Below are 27,291 nucleotides of genomic sequence, written 5' to 3' on the forward strand. Positions count from 1 at the left end.
GCTCCTCACACCTTATTTCTTCTTTTGGGGTGTTTTTATTTGGTTTTGCCTGTGTCCCTCACTGGACTATGAACTCTGAGCTTAAAGATAGTATTCATCTGTGTAATCCCTACAGCTCCTCAAGTAGAAACTCAATTAAATAGGACTTTTTAAAGGGAAGAGAAAGATATTATCATCTTGTCAGGAGGGTTGAGATATAATCATGCCCCAAAGCAGAAGAGCGGCTACTATAAAAGGGCTCCTGTAGTTGCTTTTGGCAGCAGACTCGAGGAAGGTGACGGTTCTGTTCTCCCTTGGCACCAAATGTCAGTGGTCTCTGAAAGGTTTCGTTTCGGGAAACCCAGAGTTGCCAAAGCATGGCCCTGACAATAGCTAGGTTTAAGAAGTGACCCATTCGATGTATGCAAGAGGTGCCGCCCTTCACCCATGCATCCCACCTTATGTGGACCAAAGCTCTGGGTCACACTCAGTGATCCCCAGTAAATGAGGGAGCAGAGTCCCCAACCACAAAGAAGAGTAGGGCACAGTTCCAAGTTCTTGTTTTAAACCCCTTCCATTGAATGAGACCCACTCTTCGACGTGCATTCAGAGCCCTCCTGGCCAGTGTCCCCTTCCCTGCATCCTGCTCTGCCCACTCACGTGTCCTCCCGGGGGCAGAAGCCAGGACTCTGCTGGAAACGTTTCCCACCCATCGCAGGACTCTGACCCGATCATTACTTTTCATTTAGAACAGTATTCCTGTGGCTTCTGGAATATGAGCTTGGGCCCATGTCCACTTCCTTAATGTTCCCACTTAGAAGATTTCATCTGACACATGTGGGGCAAATAGCATCCAGTCATTTCTTTTTGCCCCGAGTCTTGGTCTTTTTTAATTCAGGTGGCTAAGCCCATGCAGGGAGGCTGCTGGATGGTGCAGGCAGACATCAGTCTTCGCTAGCTAGGCACCTGGACTCCCAAGGAGCTCATGACTTGGCAGCTTAGAATGAAAGCACATTAGGCTGGCGGGTAGGAGGGGAGGTATAGGTGGTGGCATTTCTTGGCCATCCTGCAGAAGCTGGGCTGTCGTAGGCATGCAGCCAGTGGTAGCACACTCAGCAACAGCTTTGCCCAGCTACCACTCTGGGCTTGAGGGTACTGTGCTTATTAGGGCCAAACGAAGGGGACGTTGCACAGACTGTCCCTGTCCAGATCCCCTTGGCTTTCTATGCCTTTGTGGGGCGGCTCAGACTTCTCCAGTGGGAGTGCAGAGGTCACTCCGCACAGAGAACATCTCCGTCCCACATATGCATGTGTTTGAAAACATTACTGTTTTTATCTCTCTGCCATGAGTTGTAAAATTATGAGGTGCATCCATCCCTTGATTATCAGACTTGTGCTTGGCTGTTAATAACAGACTCCATTCATGGTGCAGTAATTGAGTTTGGAGCCCTAATTACACTGCTGTGCCCCCCGCAGGAGTGAACGGGGAAGCCCCGCTCCTGAATCCTGCCCTCGGAGGGCCTGCTTGTCCTGCCAAATCCCTTGGCTAATTTGTGGCCCAGCCTTACCTATGATAAGGGATACAGTCTTCTGTTCTGATCATTTTATCTTTTTTCCCTACCTCCTTTTCTCTTTTATTCCTTTTTCAGATTCATTTACCAGGTGTACTGGTTAATAATGCGATTTTTTTTCAATAGATGGAGTTACACAAATGTTGATATATATGCGATTTGATATGTATGCTATTTTGTTGTATTGACAACAAGCTTCAAAACTTCATGTCAAGCCCTAGCCAGCTTGGCTCAGTGGATAGAGCGTTGGCCTGCGGACTGAAGGGTCCCAGGTTCGATTCCAGCCAAGGGCACATGCCTGGGTTGCGGGCTCGATCCCCAGTGGGGGGCAAGCAGGAGGCAGCCGATCAATGATTCTCTCTCATCATTGATGTTTCTATCTCTCTCTCCTTCTCCCTTTCTCTCTGAAATCAATAAAGAAATATATTAAAAAAACAACTTCATGTCAAATTTTCTGAAGGTGTTAACATCATAGATATTTTTACGCTTAAAAATGTAGAATTTCATGCCAAAAAAAGAGCATTTGCGGGAAGTTTTTATTTTTTTATTTTATTGTTTTATTGCTTAAAGTATTACAAAGAGTATTACATATGCGGGAAGTTTTAATTCATTACTTTATTTTGAAGAAAAGTGCTGCTGAAAGTTATCGTATACTTCGGGAAGCTTATGGTGAACATGCTCCATCTCAAGATACTTGTGAACGCTGGTTTAAATGCTTTAAAAGTGATGATTTCGATGCGAAAGACAAAGAACGTCTAGGTCAACCGGAAAAGTTTAAAGACCAACAATTACAAGCATTATTGGGTGAATATGCGTGTCAAACTCAAAAACAACTTGCAGAAAGAGGAAACGTTGCTCAGCAAACAATTTCTGATCGTTTACAAGCAATGGGAAAGATTTTAAAGGAAGGAAAATGGGTGCCACGTCAACTGAACGAAAGACAAATGGAAAACGGAAAAGTCATCAGTAAAATGTTTCAACGGCACGAAAGAAAGTATTTTTTGCATCGAATTGTGACTGGCGATGAAAAGTGGATTTATTTTGAGAATCCCAAATGCACAAAATTATGGGTTGATCCAGGTCAACCATCAACATCAACTGACTGCAAGGCCAAATCGCTTCGGAAAAAAGACAATGCTCTGCGTTTGGTGAGATCAGGAAGGTGTGGTATTATGAGCTTCTAAAACCAGGTTAAACCATTAATACTGATTGCTACCAGCAGAAAATAATCAATTTGAACCACGCTTTTATCGTACAACCACCAGAATGGGCCAGAAGACACAGCAAAGTAATTTTGCTTCATGATGACGCACCATCACACACTTCAAAACCAGTTAAAGACACGTTAAAAGATCTTGCCTGGAAAGTATTAACCCACCCGCCGTATTCACCAGACCTTGCTCCTTCAGATTATCACTTGTTCCGATCGATGACACATGCACTTTCTGAGGAGCACTTCAAAACGTACGAAAAAGTGGAAAACTGGGTCTCTGAAGGTCTGCCTCAAAACAAGAAAAGTTCTATTGGGACGGTATCCACAAATTACCTGAAAGATGGGGGAAATGTGTAGCTAGCGATGGACATTACTGTGAATAAAGCATTTTTGATGTTTCTCTTAAAATTATTGTGTTTTCTTTGATTACAAAATCCACATTTTTAACTGGTACTGGATTTCTGCAACAGTCTTGTAACCAGTCTCTCTCTTCTTTCTCTCCATTTGGATAGGTATATATATTTTTAACTTATTTCATAGGTTGCGAAATTGTGTTCCAGAAAGGCAATCACATTTATACTTCCACCAGAATTATGTATGAGTGTCCATGCTGGTGTCCTTCCATATTCTCTCTCTCTCTCTCTCTCTCTCTCTCTCTCCTTTCCTCTCTCCCTTCCTTTTTTCCTTCTTTCTTTTTACCTTGGTTAATTTTCTAGACCCCCTCCCCAAAGAATCTTATTGTTTTAATGAAAACTTATTTGGTTATTAATAAGGTTAAACCCTCCCACTCCTCATTGAACAATTGTATTTCCTCTTTGTGAATTTGCCTTTTGCTAATTTTTCTCTTGGGATGTTTGTCTTTAAAATTGTGTCCATCCACTTATGTCAATCTCATGGCATTGTACTTATGTCAGTAAGTTGCTGTGAATACTTGTTTGTACTTAGATACCATTTATTACAGTTATATGAAAGAATAAGCGTGTTTTATACAGCTAACAGCTCAGAGTGCAAGCCACTATTAACAGAGGGACAAGTATGGATTGAGGCATGCCAGTGTGGGAGGGGCTCAGGAGACTTTTACAGTCACTTAACCTTTCATCTTCACAGTCATCCCACAGGCAGGTAAAGTAGATAAAGCAGGTATTTTTCCCATTTCACAATGACGTGTGCCAGGGCACACATGAATAAGATCTTCCAAGCCCCAATCCAGTTTTTCTACCATGTCACACTGATTCATCTGTTTATTTATAGAAGGCAAATAAAGCATTAACATATATCAAATATTAGTAATTATAAAGCACTTTTTAAAAACTTTTCTATAGCATGAAGGCCCAGGACCAGGTCATTATGACTTGAAAATACCTTCAGCAAGTTCCGTTACTTCTTGTTTTCGATCCAAAGTACCTCGATTCTTGCCTGCTTGTTCGGTAAGTATTCTAAAGGGCAGATTGTGGTTGTAAGTTTTATGGCCATGTGCTGGAGGGGGGGAGGTTGTGAAGGTGGGATGGGGGGTATTATATAACAATTCGTGTGTGTGTGTGTGTGTGTGTGTGTGTGTGTGTGTGTGTAATTGCTTGTCAAGGCAGCAGAGTCTAGAGCTCAAATACCTGGCAAGCCCTGGGCCAGGTTCAGGCCCAGGTGGCTCCTGAAGACTGCAGCTGCATTATGGGTCCAGCTGAGAGGAGCCAGCACAGTGATTAGACATCCATGCTATGACCTGGGTGCTTTGTGGGGAAACGCCTTTAATGAATTGAAGCAGGCAGTGGACAAGTGGCTGCCCTCTCCATCCAGAACTGTCTTTCTTTGTGTGTGTGGCTTCTAAGAGCAAAAAGGAAGAGCAGAAACATTATTATTGAACCCAAGGAGACCATGAGGGCATGAGCAATCATCCTGCCCTTAAGGACTCAGGAGACAGGGAAGAGGCACAAGTCCACTTAGAGATATAAAGCAGGTAGATTCTGGGAGTGTGCGGGCCTCAAAGACCCAGGGAAGACCAAGGAAGATCTCAAAAGCATAACATGGAGTTTATGAACAGTGGCCTTTTTTTTTTTAATGCTAAAAGACAGTTTTAATTTTCATGGCTTTGGTGTTTCCAGCCTGCACACAGTCTGAAAGTCTCTCAAACTTGCTGGTATATAACCAGATTTGAGGTAGTTGGGAGACAGGAATTTAAATCCCGCCTGTAAGGAAAGGGACCTACCCTGGGGGAAGGAGGGCAGGGGAAGCTGGGCAGTGGCTGGGAGAGGGTGGCCCAGGCGCTTGCCTGCAGGATCTTGTTCCAGAGTTGCCAGCTGTAGTGTGGGGTAGTGCAGTCTTTATCTGGAGGTATGAATACTGGGGAGTCCCTGCCAATAAAACTAAAAACTAATGGACAACAGGAGGTTGGTGGATTCCTTAATCAGATCCTCATACCCTAACGGCATCGCCATGATCCAGATGCAGAATTTTGTTGGTGCTCACAGGGCTGAGCATCCCCAGGAAGCTGGAGCCATGCTAACCAAACCCCCAGGAAATGCTGGAGAAGCCAGAAAGGGGTTGCTGGTGTTGGGGCTGCTACTCTGTGGAGTGTCTCCCATTATAGGAAGCTCTTCATGGAAGCCAAGGACAACCAGGAGCTTGCTGGTGACAGTGAAATCAGGGCTGGGGGGTGGAGCCAGATGTTCTCAAGGTTTCAGAATCGTAATCGGCAGCCTCCTGAGGGGAGGTCTTGGTGGGTGTGGGGGGGGGGGGCAGAGGGAGGGGCCGTGCAGACCCACAAACCTATCCTATGGGCCCGTTTTCCAGGACTTCTCCCACAGGCTGCTTCCTCATTAACAGCACTAATAAAGGCTTCAGCTTTTTTGACATCCGGCCAGGACTTGATGAGATTTCCAGGCTGCTCCTCTGCTTTTGGCAAAGGAAACATCCTGTCATTTAAAGCGGCTTCTGCAGGCAGCTGACCTCATCCAGGCCGGGCTGACTCTGTCCCACTCTCAGAGTAATCCAATTTCCACTCTCACTGTCTCCCGAAGAGATAACAAGCTGCAAGGAAGGAAGGAAATGACAAGAAGGTGATAACAGGGCTAGCTGGTGTGTGGAGCGTGTGGAGCGCCTGTCCTGGAGGGCCTCCCGTGAGCCTCAGAACCTCATTTGATGGGGGAGGCCTGGGAAGCCCATGGCCCAAGAACACACCGAGCCATTAGGGGTGAGGCTAGGACCTGAACCCAGGCCTATCTGACAATAAAATTCTTCCCTTAACCGGACACACAGAACCTGGTGTCCCTCCAGCAACCCAAGATAAAATTCCCTTGGGTTTCGAGAATATGTGGGCACCCCAGCATGGAAAACACTGGCCTAAGAAATCCAAGTCGTAGTTTATGGAAATGACAGTCATTTGCATTTATCACCACACAACAGAAGCTTTGTCTAAACAATTGGCACAATAATTTCTTAAAGAATTTCATCAAAATGAAAACATGACTTTTAAAAAAGTAGAACTCATAGGCCCCTTAGAATACGCTGACCCTGGGCCCACAGACCGTGGCAGAGAAATGCCTTACTACTCGTGCTGGGTCAGCGATAGAAACTCACGAGTTGGGGCTTCTGAGGTCAACCACTCAGGTGCAGAGTGCACTCTCTCCAACCCCTTACCGCCAGGGGAGGTTCACTAGAGGGGACGCCGAGGCATGCCCAGGGACAGATTGCCCTGTGGGAGCGAGCGTGCCTTGAGGCAGAGGTGGCATGTGAGCTGCCACCCCCGCAGGTCTAGGCCCCGTTGCTTGCTTGTCTCTCAGCACCTGGGCAGCCATGGGGAGAGGGGCCGACAGGAGCAGGTCTGAGCGCGGAGGACATGCGCTGGTGCAAGGGTGCCCCGGGCCTTGTCTCCCTCTGTGGGGTTTGCCGGCCACACCTGAGCCAGCGGCCAGGCTCAGCAGGCTCCAGGGTTTTGGTGTCACGCTCTCATCAGCGTCCTTTCCTGTTCTGTTTTCAGAGAACCCCGGGCCCAGGAACATACACATCTTCAGCACAATACCCCAAGCAGCCCCGGAGCATAGCCAGAATGGGGCGAGAACATAGTCTTTTCTTCAACAACACAATTGGCTTTTAAAATAAAGCCATCTTTGCGCTAAGCTGCTTTGTTTTAGCAAGTCATTACGTTTGGAAAACTCTATTATGTTTACTCTTAGGAGGGTTTGAATACAGAACCGAACAGATTGCCCCGAGTGACCACCCAGCCTGCTTACCTGGACTAATCCCAGCACAACTTCCAGTTCACTCTCAAAAGTGTCCTGATTGGAACAATAAGTTTTGTGCTCAATCTGTGTATTGTCAAAGGTCGTCTTCCTGGAGAGTTTCCCGGCTGCCCTTGCAGCAGCTTAGACAGGCCCGATGTGTCCAGGCCGTGCTCTGTGGGTCTCGACCCTCCGGCTGGGCCTGGACTGCATGAGGGTTGCAATACCTCTCGGCCTCAGGGAGACTTCAGGGGGTGGGGGTGCGCATTCAACCAAGGCCAAGCTGAGCTTCATGGGATCCCAACAGGTGGTTCTTTCTCTCTCTCAACTCCTTGAAAAGAACAATATTTATTCAACTCCACGAGTATTTGTGGTTTCAAGTCAACACAAATATTTTGAGTATCTGCTCTGTGCCAGGTGCTGTGTAGGGACTGGGGTGTGCGGGCTTAAAAAAAAGATGGAGGCATGTGACTGAGTTTGGGGAGGGCTGTAGGGGAGATGAGGCCAGGAGAGTAGTTTGGGGTGGTCCTCGGCTGGAGGAAGGCTTTGAATGCTGGGCCAAGCACCTCCTTCTGGTGCTGGGAGCTCAGGGGCAGTTTCACCGAGAGGACAAGCCCTCGTCTCAGGAAGCTGGTGTCCAGAGGAACAATTTCTCCAACGAAGGCCCAGGCAGTCAGAAGCAGGGAAAAGGCAGCATGCGGGAGGACAGCCAAGGGACCAAGAGGCTGAGAGGCAGTGAGGAGAGGTAAGAAGGTGGCAGGCAAGGAACCTGGTTTGGACAAAAGGCAAGGATAAACATTTGCATACTTACCTGGTAGGGGAGACACCATGATCACGTAGGTGGTTTTCCCAGGGCGAGGCCTATCTATTGCATTCCGCATGTGCTGACCGTTGCAATTTCCCCAAATGTGGGAAACTCGACTGCACAATTTGTGGTAGTGGGGGATGGCGCAAAAGGAATAAACATTTGCTGGAGGGGAACAGAGGGAGCCTAGCCTGGCCGGACTGGCATGGAGGATGGGAGGGGGTTGGGTGAGGTTCCGTCAGAAGGCCGGGACCATAGGCAGCCGCGCATGCCAAGGAGGCCTGCTCAGGGAGCTGCGCTGGAGAGATGCCACACATGAGAGCTGGGGTCTCACAAAGGGCGAGGAGATTCCAGTCACTGATCAATAATTGGAAGGAACTTTAAAAAATGCTTATACAATAGTTTGTTATATTTTAAAAGGAGTTTGTTATATTTCTCTAGTCTTGTAAATGCTTATCAAAGGGGTATTGGGGGCAAGGAAGGACAGGCCCATCTCACTGAATTCATTTAAATTTCCCATTTGTGGGAGAACGCCCAGCATTGCGTTCCTTCAGGGCCTAAGAGCCACTGGAAGATCAGAGGATGTCTCAGGCGCTGGCTCCTGTCCCACTTAGATCAGAGGGTGGCCACAGGGCAGGTAGTTCCGCCTTTCATTCTCCAAGTGGGTCAGAGTCTCCGCTGGATCAGCTGATGCTGACAGGTGTTTTCTCCAGTTGCACCTGGTGCTCAGGGAAGTGGCTCTAGAGCAGTGGTTCTCAACCTTGGCTGTACATTAGAATCACCTGGGAATCTCTTTAAAATCCTGATTTCTGGGCCTCATCCTCCGGAAATTGTTTCTTTGTTATGGGGAGAGGCCATAACTTTGGCCAGGTAGTCACCGAGGTGCTGGCAGGATCTAGGTGGTGAGGAGAATGTTTTACTTCTCCTCTTTGGCGTATTCCAATATTTTATAGAATTTTATACAGTTAGGGAGAGGCTCTCCCAAAGAGGCCGGAGGGATTCTGGATGGCTTTCTCTCGCCACAAGCCTAAAATCGAGACACTATTTGAAGAGCAGGGCTCCTCCTGTCCTTGCCAAGATGGAGAGACGGACAGACCTGAGTTGACCTCAAGCTTGAGCTCTGAGATTGGGATAGTAACACCTGTCAATTAGGGCCATTGTGCACATCAAATGATATGGCCACAAGGGCTCAGCAAAGCCTAGTGCAGATGGAAGAGACTTGCATCCTAAGCCCCAGAGGCCTTCCCTGCAGGACCCCTCCTCCCTCGGCTGCTGTGACACTGGCTCCTCAAGATCCCTGCCTGGTGTCCCTGAGCAGCCTCTGTTCCTTTCTCCTCTGAATTTGGCTTCAACCAAAGGAAATGGCTCTTCTTGGCTGCAAATGTCTTCTGCTATTTCCATGTGAAATTCCTCTCCATTAAGTCAGAGCATGTCAAAAGTCACAGCACTGCTGGGGACAGTGTGTCCTCCCCCTCTCCTCCCCTCTTTCTCTCCTTCCTCACCCCCACTGCTTTCTGGACCTGCAGGTGACACCTTCCAGACCCACAGGGCTACAGGATGCTTTAGGTGACTGGCCCTGCCTCCAGCGTCATCTCTCACCTGCTGGATGCCACCTACCTAGATGCAGCACAGGACTCAGGTTCCTGATCCTAGGATTGCTTTGAAAGCCCTGTTATCTTGAAAATACAGTTCAAAATCTACAAGTTCAGAATCAGTGGTTCTAAGCTGCATTTCAGAATCCCCTGGGGAGACTTTAAAATTCTTGGTGTTGTCAGCGCCCAAACAGACCACATCAAACTCTCTGGGGGTAGAACTCAGGCCCAGTTTTTTGTTTTTTTTTTTTAAAAAGCTTGTCCCCCCCTCCCCCACCCCAGTTGATTCCAATGAGTGGCCAAGGTTGAGAACCACCCCTAAGATGGTGTGGAGGCACCAAGCACCAATAACTCTGGGTGAGGGCACAGGTAGTTCTCCCACCCCTACAGGTTTATGAGCAGGGCCCTTGCCCTAGAGGTCCCTCTCCAGGTATGAAGAAGAGATTGACCTGCATTAGCATCTGAGTCTAAAGGAAAAAGGATGGCGCAGGGCCAGTTTGGGTGAAGTTAGTGCCTAGAGCAGTACCAGGCAGAGGTTGTTCTGGGTAGAAAGGACAGCAGGGCCCTGAACCCAGGCACCTCTTGCCAGCCTGACCCCTCTCTGGGCTCCTCACAGATCTTTGGTTTTGGCCAAAGGCATGGCTGCTGGCTTGCCAAGCCTGCCAGGCCCAAAGTGTGTGTGTTGGGGTGGGGTGGGGGTTGGGGGGGGGGGCGGGCGGGGTTGGGCTCTGGATTCAGGGCTGCAGGGGCTGGGTGGGCTAGTGGGGGCCAGCGCTGGAGACCCAGACCTTGCAGGGCTGATCAACAGCCTCCCTAGAGAAGAAGCCACTCTGGATGGCAGGGGGAGTCCAGGCTGAATCCTCAGAGGCTGGTGAGTAAGAAAGGCAGGCCTGGAGGATAGGCAGGAAGGAGGAGTGGCTGGAGGAAGGGGAGGCCCAGGGGGTGGACACATGGAGAATTGTCTCCCAGCGGGTGCTCCTGGCTGCCTTGTTAACACCCTTGGCATGTCAGATCCCAGAAAAGGTGTCACCCTTCTGAAGAGTGGGGGCGGGGGAGGGGGGTGGGAGAGGCCCAGCCAGCAGGGGAGGGAGGTAGCAGTGTGGCTGCTTTGGGTGGGAGTGTGGCTTAGTCCTCGAGGACTGTGGACAGGAAGGTGTCCTGTGACACTGCAACTCTGGTCACCAGAGTGGACTAGGGGGGGCAGGTGGCAGGGGCAGACAAGGTTTTCTATGCCTCACCACACTGGGACTGAGCAGCCCGGGAGGGGCCAGGGTGGGGCAGCAAGGCAGGGCCCTGGGGGCTGTGCAGGTCACAGACAGAGCCCAGTGTTTGATGAGGGCTGGCCACTGCCCCTGCCTCCCTTTTCTGAAGTCTCAAAGCTCAGAGGTCCTGCCTGGTACCCGAGGGCCATCAAGGAGAAAGGAAGCGGCTGGAGCTTCCTTTATGCCACAGGACCAGAGGGGACCCCTGAAAACGTGCCAGGCAGGGTCACATCTGCTTAGGCTTCTAATCCCCAACCCGTCCTGGGCTGCCATGGGAGCTGGACCGCAGAGCACTGCTGAGCCCATTGCCCAGTCCTGTGCCTGGGGCAGTTCTTTATCCAAACCGTCTGTATCAGTTTCCTGTGGCTGCTATAACAAATTACCCTAAACCTTGTTGCTTAAAACAACACACATGTATTCTCTTAGAGTTCTGGGGTTCAGAAGTCCCCAAATCAGTCTCACTGGGCTCAAGGCAAGGTGCTGGCAGGGGGGTTCCTTCTGGAGGTCCCAGGGAGAATCCGTTTCCTTGTCTTTTCCAGCTTCTAGAGACCATCTGCAGTCCTCTCCTCAAATCACTCCAAACTCCTGCTCCCTTCGCTTCTGGTCCTGCCTCGGACCCTCCTGCCTTCCTCTTTGAAGGCTCCTTGTGGTTACATCGGCTCACCTGGATAATCCAGATAGTCTCCCCAAGGCCTTTCACAAAACCCCTTTACCATGTGAGAGAGCGTATTCACAGGTCCTGGGAATTAGGACGTGGACACCTTTGGGGGGATGTTATTCAGCCTCCACGCCATCTATCTAACCTGCAGCTGGAATGGGAGTGAGGCGTTCCGCTGCTGACACACTGTCCTCCCGGTGGCCCTCCGTGTGCCCCAAGAACCCTCCCCAGCCCTCTCCAGGCTGTTGGGGGCCTCTCACCGGGGCCCCAGCAGCCCCCGATCCTCGCCTGAGGCCAGGTTGGACTGTGGGCTCTGGGATCGCAGTGGGTTGCCATCAAGAGCTGGCAGCACGGGCTGAGGGAGGCTTCGTTAGCTGGCTGTTTCCCAAACAAGGCCAAGAAATATTTACACGGTGACGACATCTGAATGCCCGGGAGGGGGTACAAATGAAACAATGAGCACTTTGGTACCAGAAAGGAGTCTGGGTGGTGGCGGCTGAAATGCCATTCATATTTGTGCCTGCAGATAAACACTATTAATACTGAAGGGCTGTGTCCTGGAGAGGGACGGGTGGGCCGGAGGTCCGTGGGGGTGATAGTGCAACGCAAGTCTTGTCCCCAGGCTCCAGCCCTCGTTCTGGCACAGTGGGTGGGACACAGGGCTGGCTCCTTCCTTCTCCAGTGAGGGTTTTTGTGCGAACAAGGGGTCTGAGGACGGGGGTCAGGACATGTCTCCACCCCTGCCTGACTTTAGCATCTGACCCACTTGAGGTCAGCTCAGCAGAGCCCTCATTGAACAGGATGGCCTCCCTCCACTCTCTTCCTTGGGGGATGAGGCTTCTAAAACCTTCTCCCAGGTTGGATGATAAGGTAACATCACCTCACCTGTGGCCTTTAATTTTCACCCCAGGGGATCATAAACTGGGGTGAGAGTATGTGACAAGTAATCTGGTCCTAATTGTTAAATCACTAAAGACGGTGAATGTGTTTCCTTAAAAGAAAGCATCACAGCAAAAGAGAAGTTGGGCCCTGCCCTGTGTGCCTATTAGTTGGAGCATCGTCCCGTGCACAGAAGGGTTCCGGGTTCAATTCCCGGTCAGGGTACACACCCAGGTTGTGGGTGCCATCCCTGGTGGGGCACGTACAGGAGGCAACTAATAGATGTTTCTCTCTCACATCAATGGTTCTCTCTCTCCCTCTTCCTCTCTCTAGGAAAAAAAAAAATATACCCTGAGCACCTAAAGGCTCCAAGACAGACCCTCCTTCACTAGGACAGCAAAGCCGTAACGGAGAATAGAACTGAGGGTGGGGGAGGCCAGGCCACAGTGAGGCCAAGGAAGCAGGAAGCTGGTCCAGGCCAGCCCCAAGTTCTAGGGAAAGCCTCAAGGGCAGCCGTCTTCAAAGTGGGCGGGTGCAGCCTTGGGGGTGCACCAGATGATCCCTTGGGGTACACGAAGAAAACCGAGCTCCTGTGTAAATTTATGTCACCTTTCAAAATGTTCATGCACACTGTACAATATATGTAGGATGGTATGTGGTATAATGCATAGTAGATGTGGATTGTTACCGACCTCTCAGTGAAGGCGGCCAATGTAAATGCCCCTGGATGCTCACCACACCCCTCCCTGTGTGTCTCCCCCATGTGCTGTGCCCTTGGAACAGTCTCTGTGCAGATTGCCAGTTTGGCTCTGGACTCTCCAGTTGGCCAGGTAGGCAGCAAGGGGCCCAGGGCCACCTAAGGCAGCGGTCGTCAACCTTTTGGACCTCACGGACCACCAGTGGTCTGCGGACTACCGGTTGGTGACCGCCGACCTAAGGGACAGATGGCAGTCCAGAATGAGACCTACTCTAGCTGGGCCTGCCGGACCCTCTGCCTCCTCCCACGCATCTCCAGGTTTCAGCCTGACCTCTTCCACCATGCTCATCCTCTCACTGGCTCAAATCACAATCCCCTCAGCGGGCCCCTCCCTCCCCTCCTCGCTTCTCTACCCCCCACCCCCAGCTGTGAGGCCCAGGCCTTGGCCTTCATAATTCCTCGGGCCTCTCTCCTTCCGAAATACCTGCTCCGGCTCAAGGCCCGTTCTGGGGGCCACCTGCGCGCTGAATGAACACATTGCTTCAGACAAACCTGCTTCCCCATTCAGGGATCTCTTTATTCAATCAGCAAACTGTCAGCAACTTGGCCCAGCCCGCTAAGACCTCCTCTGAGGGCATACAATCAAAACGCATTTGGTGCCTTTCTTATTACCAAGAACTGACTACCAATATCTTTGGGGCCCCCAAGGCAATTCAATGGTATTTGCTTTGTCCTGTTTCCTTTTTTTTTCTAACAGAATTCCAGAATAAAAATAGAGCTCTATCATATATATATATATTTATACACACACTTACATATATTGAGATCCTTCAACCAAGCGGCAGAGGATCTGCTGCTCTCCGCAGCGTTGCTCACCTGGCGGAGGCCAGGAGGCGCAGGCTCTCCCTGGGAAGCACCTGGGGGTGCAGTGCTGAGCCAGTGCAGCGAGGAGGGTGGGCCTCCCACAGAGAGACTGGGCTATGACAGACCCGGGCAGTCCTTGCCTGGCCTTTCCACACATCTTAAAATGAGAGATGTACCTAGAGCTTTAAAACTAAAACCCAAAGTGCTGATAAAAAAAAGACTGCCCCTGATAGGCCTGTGTGGGAGGGGGGCAAATTCTTGGGGAGAACCCCAGGAGCATCTTGCAGCAGCCTGGGGGAGCAGCAGGAAACATCTTTGGGGCCCCCAAGGCAATTCAATGGTATTTGCTTTGTCCTGTTTCCTTTTTCCCACCACCAGCACCCAGGACCCCTGCAGACATGGGTGTCTAGTATCCAGAGGCCTGTTCAACCAGTTAGGAGGTGCCAGGCAGAGACAACCAAATGGCCAGGGTGGGGCTTGGGTTGCCCAAGAAAGCCTGAGGAATGGGTTGTGGGTGGTGAGATGAGCTGGGGACAGTCCTAGAGACTCCCATGTCCAGAGTGACGTGCATTGTACCTGTTGCCCAGAAAGGTAAGGCTCGAAGGAATGTGCTGACGGAAGCTACTAGAAAGGGCTGGGTCCAGCAGCCACGTTTCTGTCCTGAGGCCCGTCCTGGGGCTGTGGCCTGGGGTCTAAGCAGGCTGCTTCAGCCGGGGTGTTTCCAGGAAGATGGAGATGGATGGAAATGGAAGGTTAGTTAAGGCCAGTGCTGTGTCGCTGGCCACAAGGTCACCTGGCAGCAGAGGGGTGCACAGTGGATCCCAACTGGCCTCGTCAGGCAAAGGTCAACGCCAGGCATTACCCACTGACTCAGCCTGGGAGAGGAACCCAGCGGTCCATCTGCTTCCCACTTGCCAGTGGAGTCAAGCTGTGACTGCTCTGGGCAAGACCCGAGAGTGATCCAAAACCCTGTCCTGAGCCTGGGGCATGGGACCAGGGCTGCGGGCTCCCCCAGGCACAGAGGCACAGGGGGGTGAAGGACAGCTGTGAGGCTCTCAAGGAGCAACTCCAGTCACCGTGACTCTCGCGAGGCGCCACGGAAGGAAGCCAGGAAAACCCTTGGCCCAGCCAGAGGGCAGCTTGCAGGGTTCGTCTTTGGTGCTGGAGAGCAGAGAGCTGAGGTTCGAGACTAAAGCTGGTGCAAAGCCGGAAATCAAGGGTCAGGGATGTTGAGGGAGGGTGGCAGGTATGGGATAGGGGTTTCCAGGTGGGGAGGTAACCAAGCCACACAGACCTGACTACACATTTAGATGCTGCACAGACACTCTGGGGAGGGGCCCCCAGGTGGATGTGGCCTCCCAGCTACTTCGTTGCTCATCAATGCCACAATGTCTGAGTCCCAAAGAGCAAGGAATTTGCTTTTGATGCAAATCTGGTCCACCCAGCTCGATCGGCAGCTCCCAGACCCAGCTGGCCCAGGAGGGAATGCAGGGTGGGGTGGGGGAGGCGAGAACTAGGGCTGCAGCTTGCAGAAGTGTTCCCTAGAGATGTATTTCCCTGAGGTCCTATTCCTCCCCCAACCCATGCTCCCTGCTTCCTGCCTGCCCCCCCCCCCCCCCCCAACGGGGCAGCCCCTCCCTCCCTGCTGCTGCGGGGGTGTCAGAGCTCTCTGGGGATGATGGAGAAGGGCAGCACGGGGCTGCTGGCCTCCAGCTCCAGGGCGGTGAGGAAGCAGTCGATGGCGGCCTCGCTCTGGCCCTGGGCCTGCAGCACTTCGCCCAGGCCCTGCCATGCCTCGTGACAGGTGCTCTGCCTTTCCACGGCGTCCCGCAGCACCTTCTGGGCCAGGGACTTGTGGCCCAGCCGACTCAGCATCAGGCCCTGGGGAGCAAGCACAGGGCAGGGGTTAGTGAGGATGTTCTGGGCAGGGCAGGGCAGGGCAGGGCATCCTGGCGATCAGGGCAAGGGACGGGTGTCTCTGGCTTGGATTTGGTCAAGTGACCATGCCCATGACTAATGCAAATCCTACCGGTCCCCATCACAGACCCGCTTCCAGCCCAGCCTCCCAGATCATGCGCTCTGGGAGCTGTGTCCCTCCTGACCCCAAAGGATGGTCTTCCAAGTCAGCAGACCTGGCTCTCAGTGTCCCCCTGACCAGCTGGGAGATCCTGGACAAGCCACCACTCTCTGGCCCTCAGCTTCCTCATCTATAAACAGGAAAGACCACAGTAGCCACCCCAAGGGTTGTTGTGAAGTTTACACGAGTCAGTTTATGTAAATACTTGGACAGTGTCTACCTGCATGAGTCTAGTTAAAGGGTCTTTCTCCCAGCCTTGCTGCCACGCTGCCCTTCTCCCCAGGGACGCCGTGAGATACAGAATGTAAGCTGCAGGCTCCGGCTTCTGTCAGCTGGGGGAGGACCTCAAGCTGGTGGGCGGGTGTGGGCAGCTCCTTTGCCTGCATCAGCAGCCGTTCTTCCTAGGGATGTCTGGGTCCTGGGACCTAATGCCCATCCCAGGCTGGCCTGGCAAGTGAGGGTCACCAACAGTCAGAGAGCCGGGGACCAGGGATGGAGGCTGAGTGAAAGGAGGATTCTGGGAGGGTGGGTCAGGGTGGCCAGAGGCTTGGCCTTACATTTGGCTCCAACAACCCTGTTGCCAGAGAGATACAGGAAGTGACGGGAATTGTCACAAAAAAAGGGTTGGGAAGTGAAACTGGCGCCCTGCCCCTCTACGTCCACTTCCACCCACACGGGAAAGGGTGCAGGGAGTGAGGGGGACAGGGTGGTGAGCAGAGGGAGGGGCCAGGGCCTGTTTTTGGCCTCTGTTCCCATAAAGGCTTCTCTGCACCATACCGACTCACTGATCTGTGTCCCAGCCCTCAAAGGTGGCAAAGGATGGCAGCACGGGGGCGGCGGAGGGGGAGGGCGCTCCTCTCGTTCAAAGATACGAGGTAACGCAGGAACAACACTGACTTCCTGGACAGGCGGGGGCCAGGGTGGGGTGGGGAGCTGCCTCCCATGTGCCCGGAGCCCCTCTCGGGTGCCCGCCCACTGATGGCCATGTACATTTTTAGCTGGAACATTTTCATCCTCACCACGCTCCCCAGAGTTAGGCCCTCCGTTGCCATGGAGACCCACTAGGAAAGATGCACATGCCTGATTTCATAAAGTCCTCCGAGAGCCTGGAACATGACCAATTAGGCAAGAGAAGATGGCGCTCAGGAAGCCCTAGTAAAAGCTCCCCCCGCCCCCCTGCTGGAGGCGCTGGCTGGTGGTCCTGCCGCCAGGGGCTAGGAAAGGGAAAGAGGGACGTATTCAGTCTCCTCAACCCCAGCTGAAGCCATCCCCGGGAACCACAGGGATGAGGCAGAGGACAGGGGAGGACAGGGGAGCTGTGACAGGCGGAGCCTCAGGCAGGCCCCAGCTCCGGCTCCGGCCAGATGGGAGCGGTGCTGACTCAGGGCTGCCTGGACCAGAGGGCTGTGCCCAGTCTGGCCAGCAAGGGCTCCAGGCCAAGCTGCTCTGCCCGCAGGGCCTGGGAGCTGGACCCTGAGCAGCTCACAGGGAGGAGGGAAGGCAGGCGAGACGACAGGCTGCCAGACACCAAAATTAAGCACCAAAAATGGAAGGTTTGAGCCCTGTGAGTGCTGCCGATGGGGGAGCGACAGAGGACAGACAGGGAAGGCCAGCCAGCAGAGCTTCCCAGCAAGGGGCGGGCCGCAGTGGCTTTACACACTAAGGTTGCTATATTGCGCTTCCACATGAGATTGTGTTTGAAAAGAGGGCTCTGTCTGAAAATGAGTTTGCAAACCCCTGACCTCAAGGGGCGTGTGGGGTTTGGGAAGGGGCCAGGTGTGTCTGCAGGCTGAACAGGGCTTCATGCACGTGTGGGTGCTATTCTCGGTTTGGGTGCGCAGCAGGCTCGGCGTGCTCGGTGCAGAGGACAAGTCAGGGCCCCACAGCCACAGGAACCCCAGCCCTGCCCCTGACACGCGCAGTGACCCTGGGCAAGTGGCCCATTTTCTCTGAGCCACGGCTTCCTCATCTGTAAACTGGGGAACAGAAGAGTCCTTCCTCTTCGGCTACGGTGAGGAGTCTGCAATGATGAACTTGAAATTGCGGAGCCGGGTGGGGCACATGGTGGGCAGATGGCAAATGGAGTGTCCCCAGGATGAGCAGAGAATCCTGGGAGGGGGCGAGGGGGTGGAACAGCTGATTTCTCTAGAGGGCAGGGCTCTCTGTGGGGAGACTGTGGGTGAGGCTGGGGTTGGATCACCCCCCCCCCCCACCCTGGGGTGCTGACCTTAGAGCCTGAAAGGAGACACCGGGCTGGGGTCAGGCTGGGGCCCAGAGGCCCGGGGCTGGTAACAGGATCTGCTGCCACCTGCCCGAGACACCAGCCTGTTCATGTTTGGTAGCAACTCGGAGCTGTTTGCTGCTTGACAACTGCACAGAGCCCACCCCAGGAAGACTGTAGGTCTCACCTGCTCTGCCCCCAGCCTGCACTGCCATGAGCCTGGCAACCCTGCCCCCAGCTGCCCAGAGAATGGGTCTTCAGGGAGCTGGAGGGAACACAATTCCATTCCAATATCCTGTGGACTCGTCCCCATCTTGAACCCAGAGAAACCAGACCTGCTGGCGACCCTCACTCGGGAGAGGCCACAGTTGTGCTGCCCTCGCACAGGGATCAGAAAGGGCGTGCAAGTTGCTTAAGGGATGGAGAGGGGCCAGGGGTGCTTATAGCTGCCCAGGGAGGGGCAGAGGAAGTCCCAGCAATTCCTGACTTCCTCCATTCCTTCTTCCCTCCCTTCTTGGGTTCCAGGGAGGGGGGAACATCTGGCCACATCTCATCTACCTGGGACCCTGCTCCCCAAGACGCATTCCCTGAGGACAGCAGCCTCTCCTGCCCCACACACCACCGTGACATTGTGCTGCGTTACTGTGGGATCCAATGGGATCCCTGACCTCCGACGGAGCTCGGGTGCGAGGGCCCTGGGCTCAGAGCCAGGCACACCAGAGGCACTTGTGGATGCTCCGTGACCTGCTTAGGGCCTCTGAGGGGGGCCGTCTCTGTTAGGAGCCCAGGTTTTCTGTAGAGTCAGGGACTGCAGCCTGGGATGGGGACGGAGAAAAAAGATCCTGTCTTATTTTTTCAGAATTGCCCCTGCACACGTCTCACCCCATTCATTCAGTGCCTGACACTGTCCCAGAGGGGAGGGGTGGCAGGAAGGTCCGCTGGCTGTGCCTGCCTTTTTCTCCTTTTGGGGGTGGCCTGCCCTGGGAAGTAGTCCCCAGTGCTAGGCCAGCTGCAGGCCATGCTGAGAGCTCCCTCCCCGCCCCTACCCTCAAGTATTTATAGAAGTTATTTTGGGAATTTTCTTTCTGAGCTCAAGGCACATTCCTGGGATTCTGTCACAACCTCTCCAGCTGGGAAGCCGGGAATCAGCTGGAGGCTGCTGGAGCCTCTTGGTCCCTGCAGCCTCTTGCTTGGGGAGGAGCCCCTGGTGGGGTCACCTCTGAGGCTGCTCCACAGGAAGGCTCCTTCCCTTCACCCAGCCTGGGGGCTGACACGCCCAGCGAGGGAGGCCTGCATTCCTGCACGCTGGATTCTCCCAGGTGTGTCAGCCTCAACCTGTCCAACCAGACTGGGAATGAGGCGGCTCTCCAGGCTGAGAACCCAGCCCACACATCACCACGTCCATCTTGAAGCTGGGGTGGCCCCCAAACCACAGACTGGTCCCACTTCCCTGTTGGGAGAAGGGGCACAAATCCTTCTAGATCCCACCCAATGCCTGGCGGATGACACCCCCAGAACTCCCCCAGGGTCTCCTAGGAAGAGGCCCCTGTGGAGAGAGCCCAGACTCACTGGAGCCCAGCCTAGGGGGAGCCCCCTCCCTGGACACAGCCAGGCCCTCAGGGCTAAGTCAGGAGGCTGTAGCAAGGCCTCTGGACTTCGGGTTTTAGAAGAGAAGACCCTGTGATTGGCGTGGGAAGGGGCCCATGGCAGAGGCCCCACTCTGGGACCAGGAGACAGAGCCACTGGGGTGGTGGAGGGCGGTACTGCCTGGTGGACAAGGGGAAAGAGCTGAACTCTGCTCCTCCAGACAGAGCGAGCCTTCCGGACCATTGATTCTGGGCTAACATGGGCCGGCAGCGCTGACTAGCTTGCCCATCTGAACCTGTGACAGGCTGACAGCTTCCTTTCCACTTCCTGGTGGGGGCTGGCATGCACTTCAGCAGCCCAAGCACAGCCCAAGGCGTTCCAAAATCCAGGGGAGCCGCCCTCACCTTCTGGAAGGTCTGAGCCTGGGCTGAGGGCTCAGTGTGTTGGGGGGCTGTATCAGGCTGGGGGTGAGGCAGGGTGGGCCCGTGCTGGGGGACACGCTTGTGCACCTCCCACCTTCCCCACAGTGAGCCCCAGAACTCTCTCTTCCTCCTCCTCCTCCACTTTCCTATGGGGACGACAGACCCCAGGCAGCACTTGGGGCGGGGGTGGGGTGGGGGGGGGGATGAGAAACACAGAACTCACAGTAAAACCACCACCCAGCAGGGCCAATGACCAAGACCTTCCTTTTAAAGTTTTCAGTCAACAAGAAGCAATTTTCCCCATCGACTGGAGCTGGTGGGGCAGAGAGACTCCACTGACCGAGGGGCTGTGCGTGTGCACGAACTCAGGTTCCAAACAGTAGAGCCGAGACTTTGGGTCCTCCCAGTCCTCAGGGGGCCAGACCCTCTCAGGCCCCTGCCACAGCCCACGAGGCCGACAAGGAGGGAAGATGGGCACCCTGGGCCTGAGGGATGGGGCCCCAGGAACCAGAGACCCCACTGTTCTGAGTGCTGCAGCCTCACCCAAAGTCAGGGAACATCCAGAGGCCGGGCGCCGAACCAGCCTGGCATACGGCGGGCCAGAGTGCAGGGCTGAGCAGGACCTCCTCAGGGCCTGGCCTTTTGCACTCCTGCTCTCCCTTGGCCCTGGGCCCCAGCATAATGCCCTTTTAGCCGAAGCGTTTCACCCCACATCCGAGACTGTAACACCCGCTCTCAAATTTCCCTGTTCTCTCAGCTCACATTCTCACTCTCAACAAGGTCAGCCAGGCCTTGCACTGTGTATGCACTTGTCCCAGCCACAGGGCAGTTGGGGCCGATGCCCTGCACATCGTGCCTTGGCTGGAGTCAGCTGCTGGGCTCCCTGAGGACTGAGCAGCTCTGCTACAATGAGTCTCTGGGCTTCCCTTTGCAAACCAAGAGCATCTGAACCTGCCTGGGAGCTGCACTTCTAAATGAAAAAGATAAAAGTAACCCCACTCCTGGGCCATTGACTTACAGAGTGATTCAACCTAATTGTAACAGGGGCCCTGTGCGCTTGGCACCATGGCTCCCGTTTTACAGATGAGGACACTGAGGTTCCGAGAGGTTGAGGGACTTGGCCAAGGTTAAACAGCAAGTACAGGCAAAGTGGGACTCAAGTGCAGGTCAGTCAGACTCAAAGGCTGCGCTCTACCTCCAGGCACAAGCTGGCTCTGACACAGGCTTAAAAACTGTCCCAGCCAACCAGCTCCGGAGGCAACCCCGAAGGTAGCTCTGAGGTCTGAACATGACAGGCTGACAGCTTCCTTTCCACTTCCTCGCTGGGGCTGTCGTGCACTTCAGGAGCTCGCGCACAAGCCTAAGGCTTTCCAAAACCCAGCGCCAGGGGAGGCGCCCCCACCTGCCCAGCACCCCCTCCCCTGCCTTTTTAGCACTCTGCTGACACTATGGGCCACCTGGCAGAACAAGGAAATTTGGGCCAATGACCCTCACCCCATAGCAGCCTGGTCAAAGGTGGGCTCAGGCCACTTACCAACAAGTTTTCCATGCAAATGGTGCAAATAAATAAATAAATAAATAAAAAAAGCCTGATGTTAACTTATCTTTCCACAGGTCTCAACTCATCTGAACCTTAAAACTATCCCTTGAGCTCACAAGGGCTTGCATTATTTTCTTCATTTGATAGAAAACTAAGCCAGTGACGGGAAGAAATCTCTGTGCCCCCAAAGCTGAAGGGCTGGCAGGTTGGTTGTCTGTCTTAGATGAGTCACCTCTACTGTCTGGTCCTGCCTCCAGGATGGGATGGCCCAGCCAGGGGAGGGTAATGGGGGGCAGGAGCGGGGAGAGGGGGGTAGCTCTGTGTAGCCACAGTTCACTTCTTTGGCCTTAGAGAGCAGAGACTTCTTGCTGGATCCTGGAGCACCAGTAAAGGCCCGGCCCAGAACCTCGGGGCTAGGTGAGACAGAGCCCTGGGCCTCAGTGACTCAGAACCCACCTTGGGGGAGGCCAGGGATGTGCTTGGGGGCTCTGGGGACTTGGATGTGCTGCGGCATGCCCCAATCTAGGGAGACGGGGGCAAGAGGCTCTGGGGTCATCTGGGGCTGGCCATGCCCTTGATCCCCCTCAACCCACTTCAAGAACGAGACAGCAGCCTTATGCTGGGAGCAAGAGGGAACAAATGCAGGGACTCATTCATGGCCATGCTCTCAGAGGGCAGTGGATGCAGAAACGCTGGCTACCCGTCCTTCCAGGGGCATCTGGAGGGAGAAGAGGACAGGTCAGTGGCCATGATTGCTTCAGAAATTACATCTCTGGGAATTACATCACAGCCGAAGCTCACCCAGGGCCATCTCTCCCTGCTGCTGGGGTGCCCGAGGAGGAAAGGGTTCTGGGGATATGGGGCAGCAGGAACCGGGAGCTCTGTCCCAAGAAGAAAGCATGGCCAGGGACAGGGGGGGCCCGTGAGGGGCAGGAAACCCCTCCCTAAGAGTGTGCCCCTGGGAGAGAAGGGCGGGGTGCCACCCACAAATGCAGGTGGCAGGAGTGCACCCATACCTGCCCACTGATGGCTGAGGCTTTCTCTGAAGTGAGACCGGCTGCATCAAAGCATCCATACTCCCACTCAGCCAAGTGGAGGGCAGGGAGAGCGAGTTGGTCTGTAGCCAGGGCTAGTGACCCTCTTCCCATTAAGGTCAGGTGACTTCAATGCCACCCCTCTGGGGGGGGGCTCTCAGTGACGTGGCCAGTCCATCACCACACGTGGGCCCTCTGCCATCCCCGGGCATCCCGTTCCCTTGGCGGTGCAGAGGGGCTCCTGGGAGGGGCAGGGCTCAAAGAGACGGGTGCAGGCTGCCTGGGGATCCTTCTCTGGCCGAGACCCTGGAGCCCTCTCTGAAAAGCACCCAGGGGCCAGCTCCTCTGCTGATCTTGGGAAGGACCCTGCTTTCTTTACCATGTCTCCTCAGGGGCAGGCAGGTAAAGTTCAGGCTCCCCCTGCTTAACTAGACTCTTCTGCCAGGAAATGAACTTCTGAACACCAGGGTGAGTGGGCGGGGCTTCCCGCTACCTGGAGGGGAGGCTGGGACCCAGCTGGCAGAAACTGTCAGGACCTGCTGCTGAGAGTCACTGGGAATGTCCGTCTGCAGAGAGCATGCCTCTCTCTTCCTGTACTTGGGCACTCTCTCGAAGCAACCTGGCCTCCTTGAGTCTGGCACAGGTGGCAGCTGCAGGACCAGGGCTGGAGGACACAGACTCCTCTGGGACTCTGCTGTGGGCACAGTGGAGACTTTGCCCTGACAGGGCACCGCCCAAGGAGGTGCCTCCTTCCTGCCTGACCTGAGTGGAAAAACCTGAATAGAGCCAGACCATGGAAAGGTCTCTGTCACATTTAGGGCAGGGGCGCAGCAGGATGGGGAGAGAACCTGCGTCTGGGCCGAAGTTCATATTCTTAGAAATGCCTGAACCCTGGCTCCTGAAGGCTTTCTCCAGCCTGTCCCGGGGAGAGGCCACAGGGAGGCCTGGAGGCTGGCCTCCTCATGTCTGGTGACCCTGTGCTAAGAACTGCAGAGCCAGACCTGACCTCGCAAGGCTCACTGAGTCTATCCTCACCCTCCTCTTTCCAGACCTCAGGGAGTGGGACTCAGCCATGACCTCAGAGGGCTCATGAGGGACCCAGAGCTCCTCCAGCCCAGGCTGTGGCCGTGCTCTCAGGGGCCAGTGTCCTCACGAAGGCACAGTGGCACTGTAAGGCCAGGATGTCCTACATCCTGGCCTTACCATGCCCTCCCTGGAAACCTGCCTTGTCAATGATTCCATGGGGTGGGGGGAGGGGAGGAGGGGGAGCACCAGTTCCCCCATGCTCTTTTCTCTGGATACTTCTCCAGGGATGCACCCACCTCTGGAGTTCACAAAGGCTCAGATAATGGATGTGTGCTCTCATCCTCTACCGACTATTTTGACAGTGACTCCTTTAGATACATGACAAGCTGACTCAGGCCGATGAGTAGTGGCCGCTGTCATGGTGTGACATGGGGAAAATATCCCAATGTCACATCTGTGCTCAGTGGGAAAAGTGCTGCAATTGATTGGTAATGTCTGTCATGGGTGATTGCTTAGTAATGTCTGTCATGGGTGAAGGACTGGAGTGGTGGCATAGCTGCTGTTTTGTCTTCTCTGATATTGCATTGTGGACGTTTAGAAGCACTTTCACATGCGATGCCTCATTTGATTAGAACATGGGTCTAGGGATGATGCAGATCATTATTCATTTATTAAGGGAGACATCAGGAGCATTGAAGTCAAATGTGCCTTTTTCTAAGTCACCCACAGGAATCAGGGCCAGAGCCAGGGTGAGGCCCGATGTCCTGAGTCTGAGGTCAGTACCAGGGAGACACTAGCTTGGGGAACGCTGGAGATCAACCTGCCAAGGTGTTCGTGTGTCTCTGGGAAAAGAGCGCTTGGTAAATCTTCCCCGGGCTTGAAATTTGCTATTCTGTATGCATATGTATAGGGTGCTGGCAGGAACAGAGCATGTGGAAGGGCATGTGCTGCCCACGCTGGAGCAGACGGCCCCTCTGGTTGCTGGTAACTTTAAACATGGCAGGCCTGCCTCCGACTTGCCCCAATTTCATCACATCGGCAAGGCACCCCGGGAAGAGAAAAGGGACCATTTCAGGGAGCCACTCTAGAGCTCTTCAGTTACCATGGAAACTCACCCTTGGAAACTGCTTCAATTTCAGGGAAATAGCTACAAACAATAATAAGCATAAATGAAAAATGGTACACCGTTTCTTCAAAATTGTACTTGTTATTGGATTTCGTCGGGTTTTAGGATCTGAACGGCAGGCTCATATCCGCGAGCACAGAGGAAAGCAGACATCTCTGCCTGGCTGCCGGCCTAATGACATAGCCCACATCCTCCCTCCCACCTCCCTAATCAAGTTTCTGGATGTGACCTCCGGGGAGGCATTCATCAGAGGAGCTCATGTCTGAACTGTGGGAGGAAGGAGGATGTGCCTCGCAAAAAACAAACATTTGCTGAGCAGACTGGAAGGCAGCATTGAGCCATGTGGAGGGAACATGGGCGAGGGAGTGATGTCGCTGTGCAGGCTTTCCTCAAGTGACATGGACCTTCGCCTGGGCCTCGGCTAGAAAGCCTTGAAGAAATCAGGTGGCGGGAATGATGGCTGAGCGGGGAATCTCCGTTCTGACCTGTCTTCAAGGACTCTCGGGGTTGGAAAGGACCTTATAAAGACGACCAGGTCCAGCTCCTACCCCTATGTAATGCTTCTATTCTCTTGGCTACATCCTCACCTGATGATTCCTGAGTTCGTGCTTGGACTTTTCTAAGAGTTATACCGTTTTTCCTGACACTGAGCTGGAATCTAACTCCCTGTAGCTTCTACTCCCGAACAATCAGCCTTGTGGCGATGCTGGCCCTGCAGCCTCCTGCGGTCATTCCCCTGGTCCTTCGGTGTTTTCCATGCGGCAGACGCGAGTGGGCCTCTCGCGGCTGTTCTCAGAGCTCTCAAAGGAGACAGGAAGTCTCTGTTGCTAACTGCGGGCTCCTGAATCATACTTAAAAAACCACTGTGCCTATGCAGGCCTGTACTCTTTCAGATCACCTCATTTATCCTGATACCCGCTCGCTGAAAGCAGCTAAGGAAGGCAGGGGGGAAAAGTTATACCTAGGGCCCACTGTACTATCTGTCAGAGAACCCCACTGCCTAGGTGAGTAAAAACGAGGTACAGAGAAGGTGGCTGCCCTGTCCATGATCACCCAGAGAGATGGCAAGGCCTGGACAAGAGCACCAGCATTCTGCTCCTAGTCTCCGAACCTCCCATAGGAAGGCCACTGAGCCTTCGGCACCCAAGTTCTGAGCCCCATGACCCTAGATTGGAGGTCCCAGGGGTCATTTTCAATGACAGCCTACCCTGGGACATCTGCTGAATCCTGCCAAGAACTTCCTCTGAAATGGGGAAGGCAGCCCAGTGATCAGGGAGACTGAAACCGACCCCCCCCGCCCCAGAAGAGCATTTTGTTATCTGGAGTCTCCAGGGCAAGGATCTGATGTGTAACAGTGAAAGCCCCTTGGGGCTAGACTGCCATATGGAAACTTACAGCAAAAAGCCACAAATATATCACCCGATCCTCCCAGATTCTTTCACCCGCTCAGGCAGGCTCTGGTCGAAGGGAAATGCCCTGCCCCTGAAGGAAGGAGCTTGGCCTTTCCCAACAGAGCAGCAAGGAAGCCACCTCCCCACAGACACCAGGGAACAGAGGCAGCGAGGCACTTGCAGGCAAGGAGGGGGCGAGGGGAGAGGAGGGCCTGAGGCCTTTGGCCGGCGTGGGGGGCTGACTCACCAGGCTGTGCATGATGCGCACGCCGTCGGGGTTCACCGTGAGCGCCTCCTTGTACAGCTGCTTGGCCTCCTCCAAGCTGCCCTTCATCTCGGCCAGCCGGCCCCGCATGTAGAGTACCGAGTGCGAGGTGGGGAAGAGGCCCGCTGCCTCCTGGATGCAGAAACCGGCTTCCTTGAGGTGCTGCTGCTCCATGAACAGCTCAGCTGCGAAACCAGAAGGACAGGGGGAGGTGAGAGTGTGGAAAAGTCAGAGGCAGTGGCCCCTCTGAGGGAACCGGTCTAGGTGATGGGAACCATCCCCACGAGCCAGCACAGGACAGGCTCGCTCTGAGTGCTCCCTGTGTCAGGCACTGCGCTCCGTGCTCCACACAGACCATCTCAGCCAGTGCTCACAAAGCCCTGTAGAGCAAGCCCTTTCATTGCCCCGCTTCAGGGAGGAGGAAGCTGAGGCACAGAGAGGGCAGGGAACTCGCCTGAGGCTGCAGGGAGAGTAAGTTAGGAGCCAGGGTTTGCATCGGGCCCTGGACTTCAGAGCCCACAGGGGCACAAGGGCATCTCCTGGAGTTCGGCGATGCTCAGAGGACTGACTGTGTCCAGTGCCTTTCACACTTGCTCCTTGTGTCCGGGGTAGGGGATGGAGGCAGAAGTGGTGGCTCTCCTCCAGCTCTCAGTGTCCACCGAGGGAGAGTCCGGTGATCCTGCCAAGGATGGGCTGGGCAGGCGAGGAGGAGAGAGGCCCAGGGAGCCCCTGTGAAGGGGCAGAGCTGGGCTCCACTCAGGAGAGTAACAGCTACCGAGCAGCCGGCGCGGCCTGAGAGCTGACTGTGGGCCAAGGCCCGACTGTGAGCATCTCCTCTCGTTAATCCTCACAAGTCTGGGAGGGAGGCAGT

At 54.1% G+C, this 27,291-nt stretch overlaps 1 protein-coding gene, 1 long non-coding RNA gene and 1 pseudogene across 8 annotated transcripts in view; 1 reads left to right on the forward strand and 2 right to left on the reverse strand.

Moving 5' to 3' along the window:
* Positions 1-3,101: 3,101 nt before the first annotated feature.
* LOC111823965 lies at positions 3,102-9,271 on the reverse strand. The gene is made up of 3 exons (XR_002827077.1): positions 4,371-9,271; positions 4,126-4,199; positions 3,102-4,000 (listed from the first exon to the last, which is right to left on the reverse strand). It is a non-coding gene; the product is annotated as an uncharacterized LOC111823965 (long non-coding RNA).
* LOC111824243 lies at positions 7,778-7,929 on the forward strand (annotated as a pseudogene).
* A 4,145-nt stretch (positions 9,272-13,416) lies between the features above and the next one.
* The window catches only part of TTC7A (tetratricopeptide repeat domain 7A), a 106,927-nt gene continuing 93,052 nt past the window's right edge, over positions 13,417-27,291 (reverse strand). For 3 of the 7 annotated variants that reach the window (XM_006083380.3, XM_023747019.1, XM_014447516.2), the window contains 2 exons: positions 26,403-26,605; positions 13,417-15,612 (listed from right to left, as the gene is read on the reverse strand). In XM_006083380.3, the coding sequence (XP_006083442.1) occupies positions 15,391-15,612; positions 26,403-26,605 (425 nt within the window). In that variant the 3' untranslated portion in view covers positions 13,417-15,390. Of the gene's footprint in view, positions 15,613-16,913; positions 17,023-26,402; positions 26,606-27,291 lie in introns of those variants that run through there. The other 4 variants (XM_023747036.1, XM_023747041.1, XM_014447528.2 and 1 more) reach the window with 2 other exon arrangements.

This window comes from Myotis lucifugus, unplaced genomic scaffold (genome assembly GCF_000147115.1).
Source record: "Myotis lucifugus unplaced genomic scaffold, Myoluc2.0 scaffold_6, whole genome shotgun sequence".
Taxonomy (NCBI): Eukaryota; Metazoa; Chordata; class Mammalia; order Chiroptera; family Vespertilionidae; genus Myotis; species Myotis lucifugus.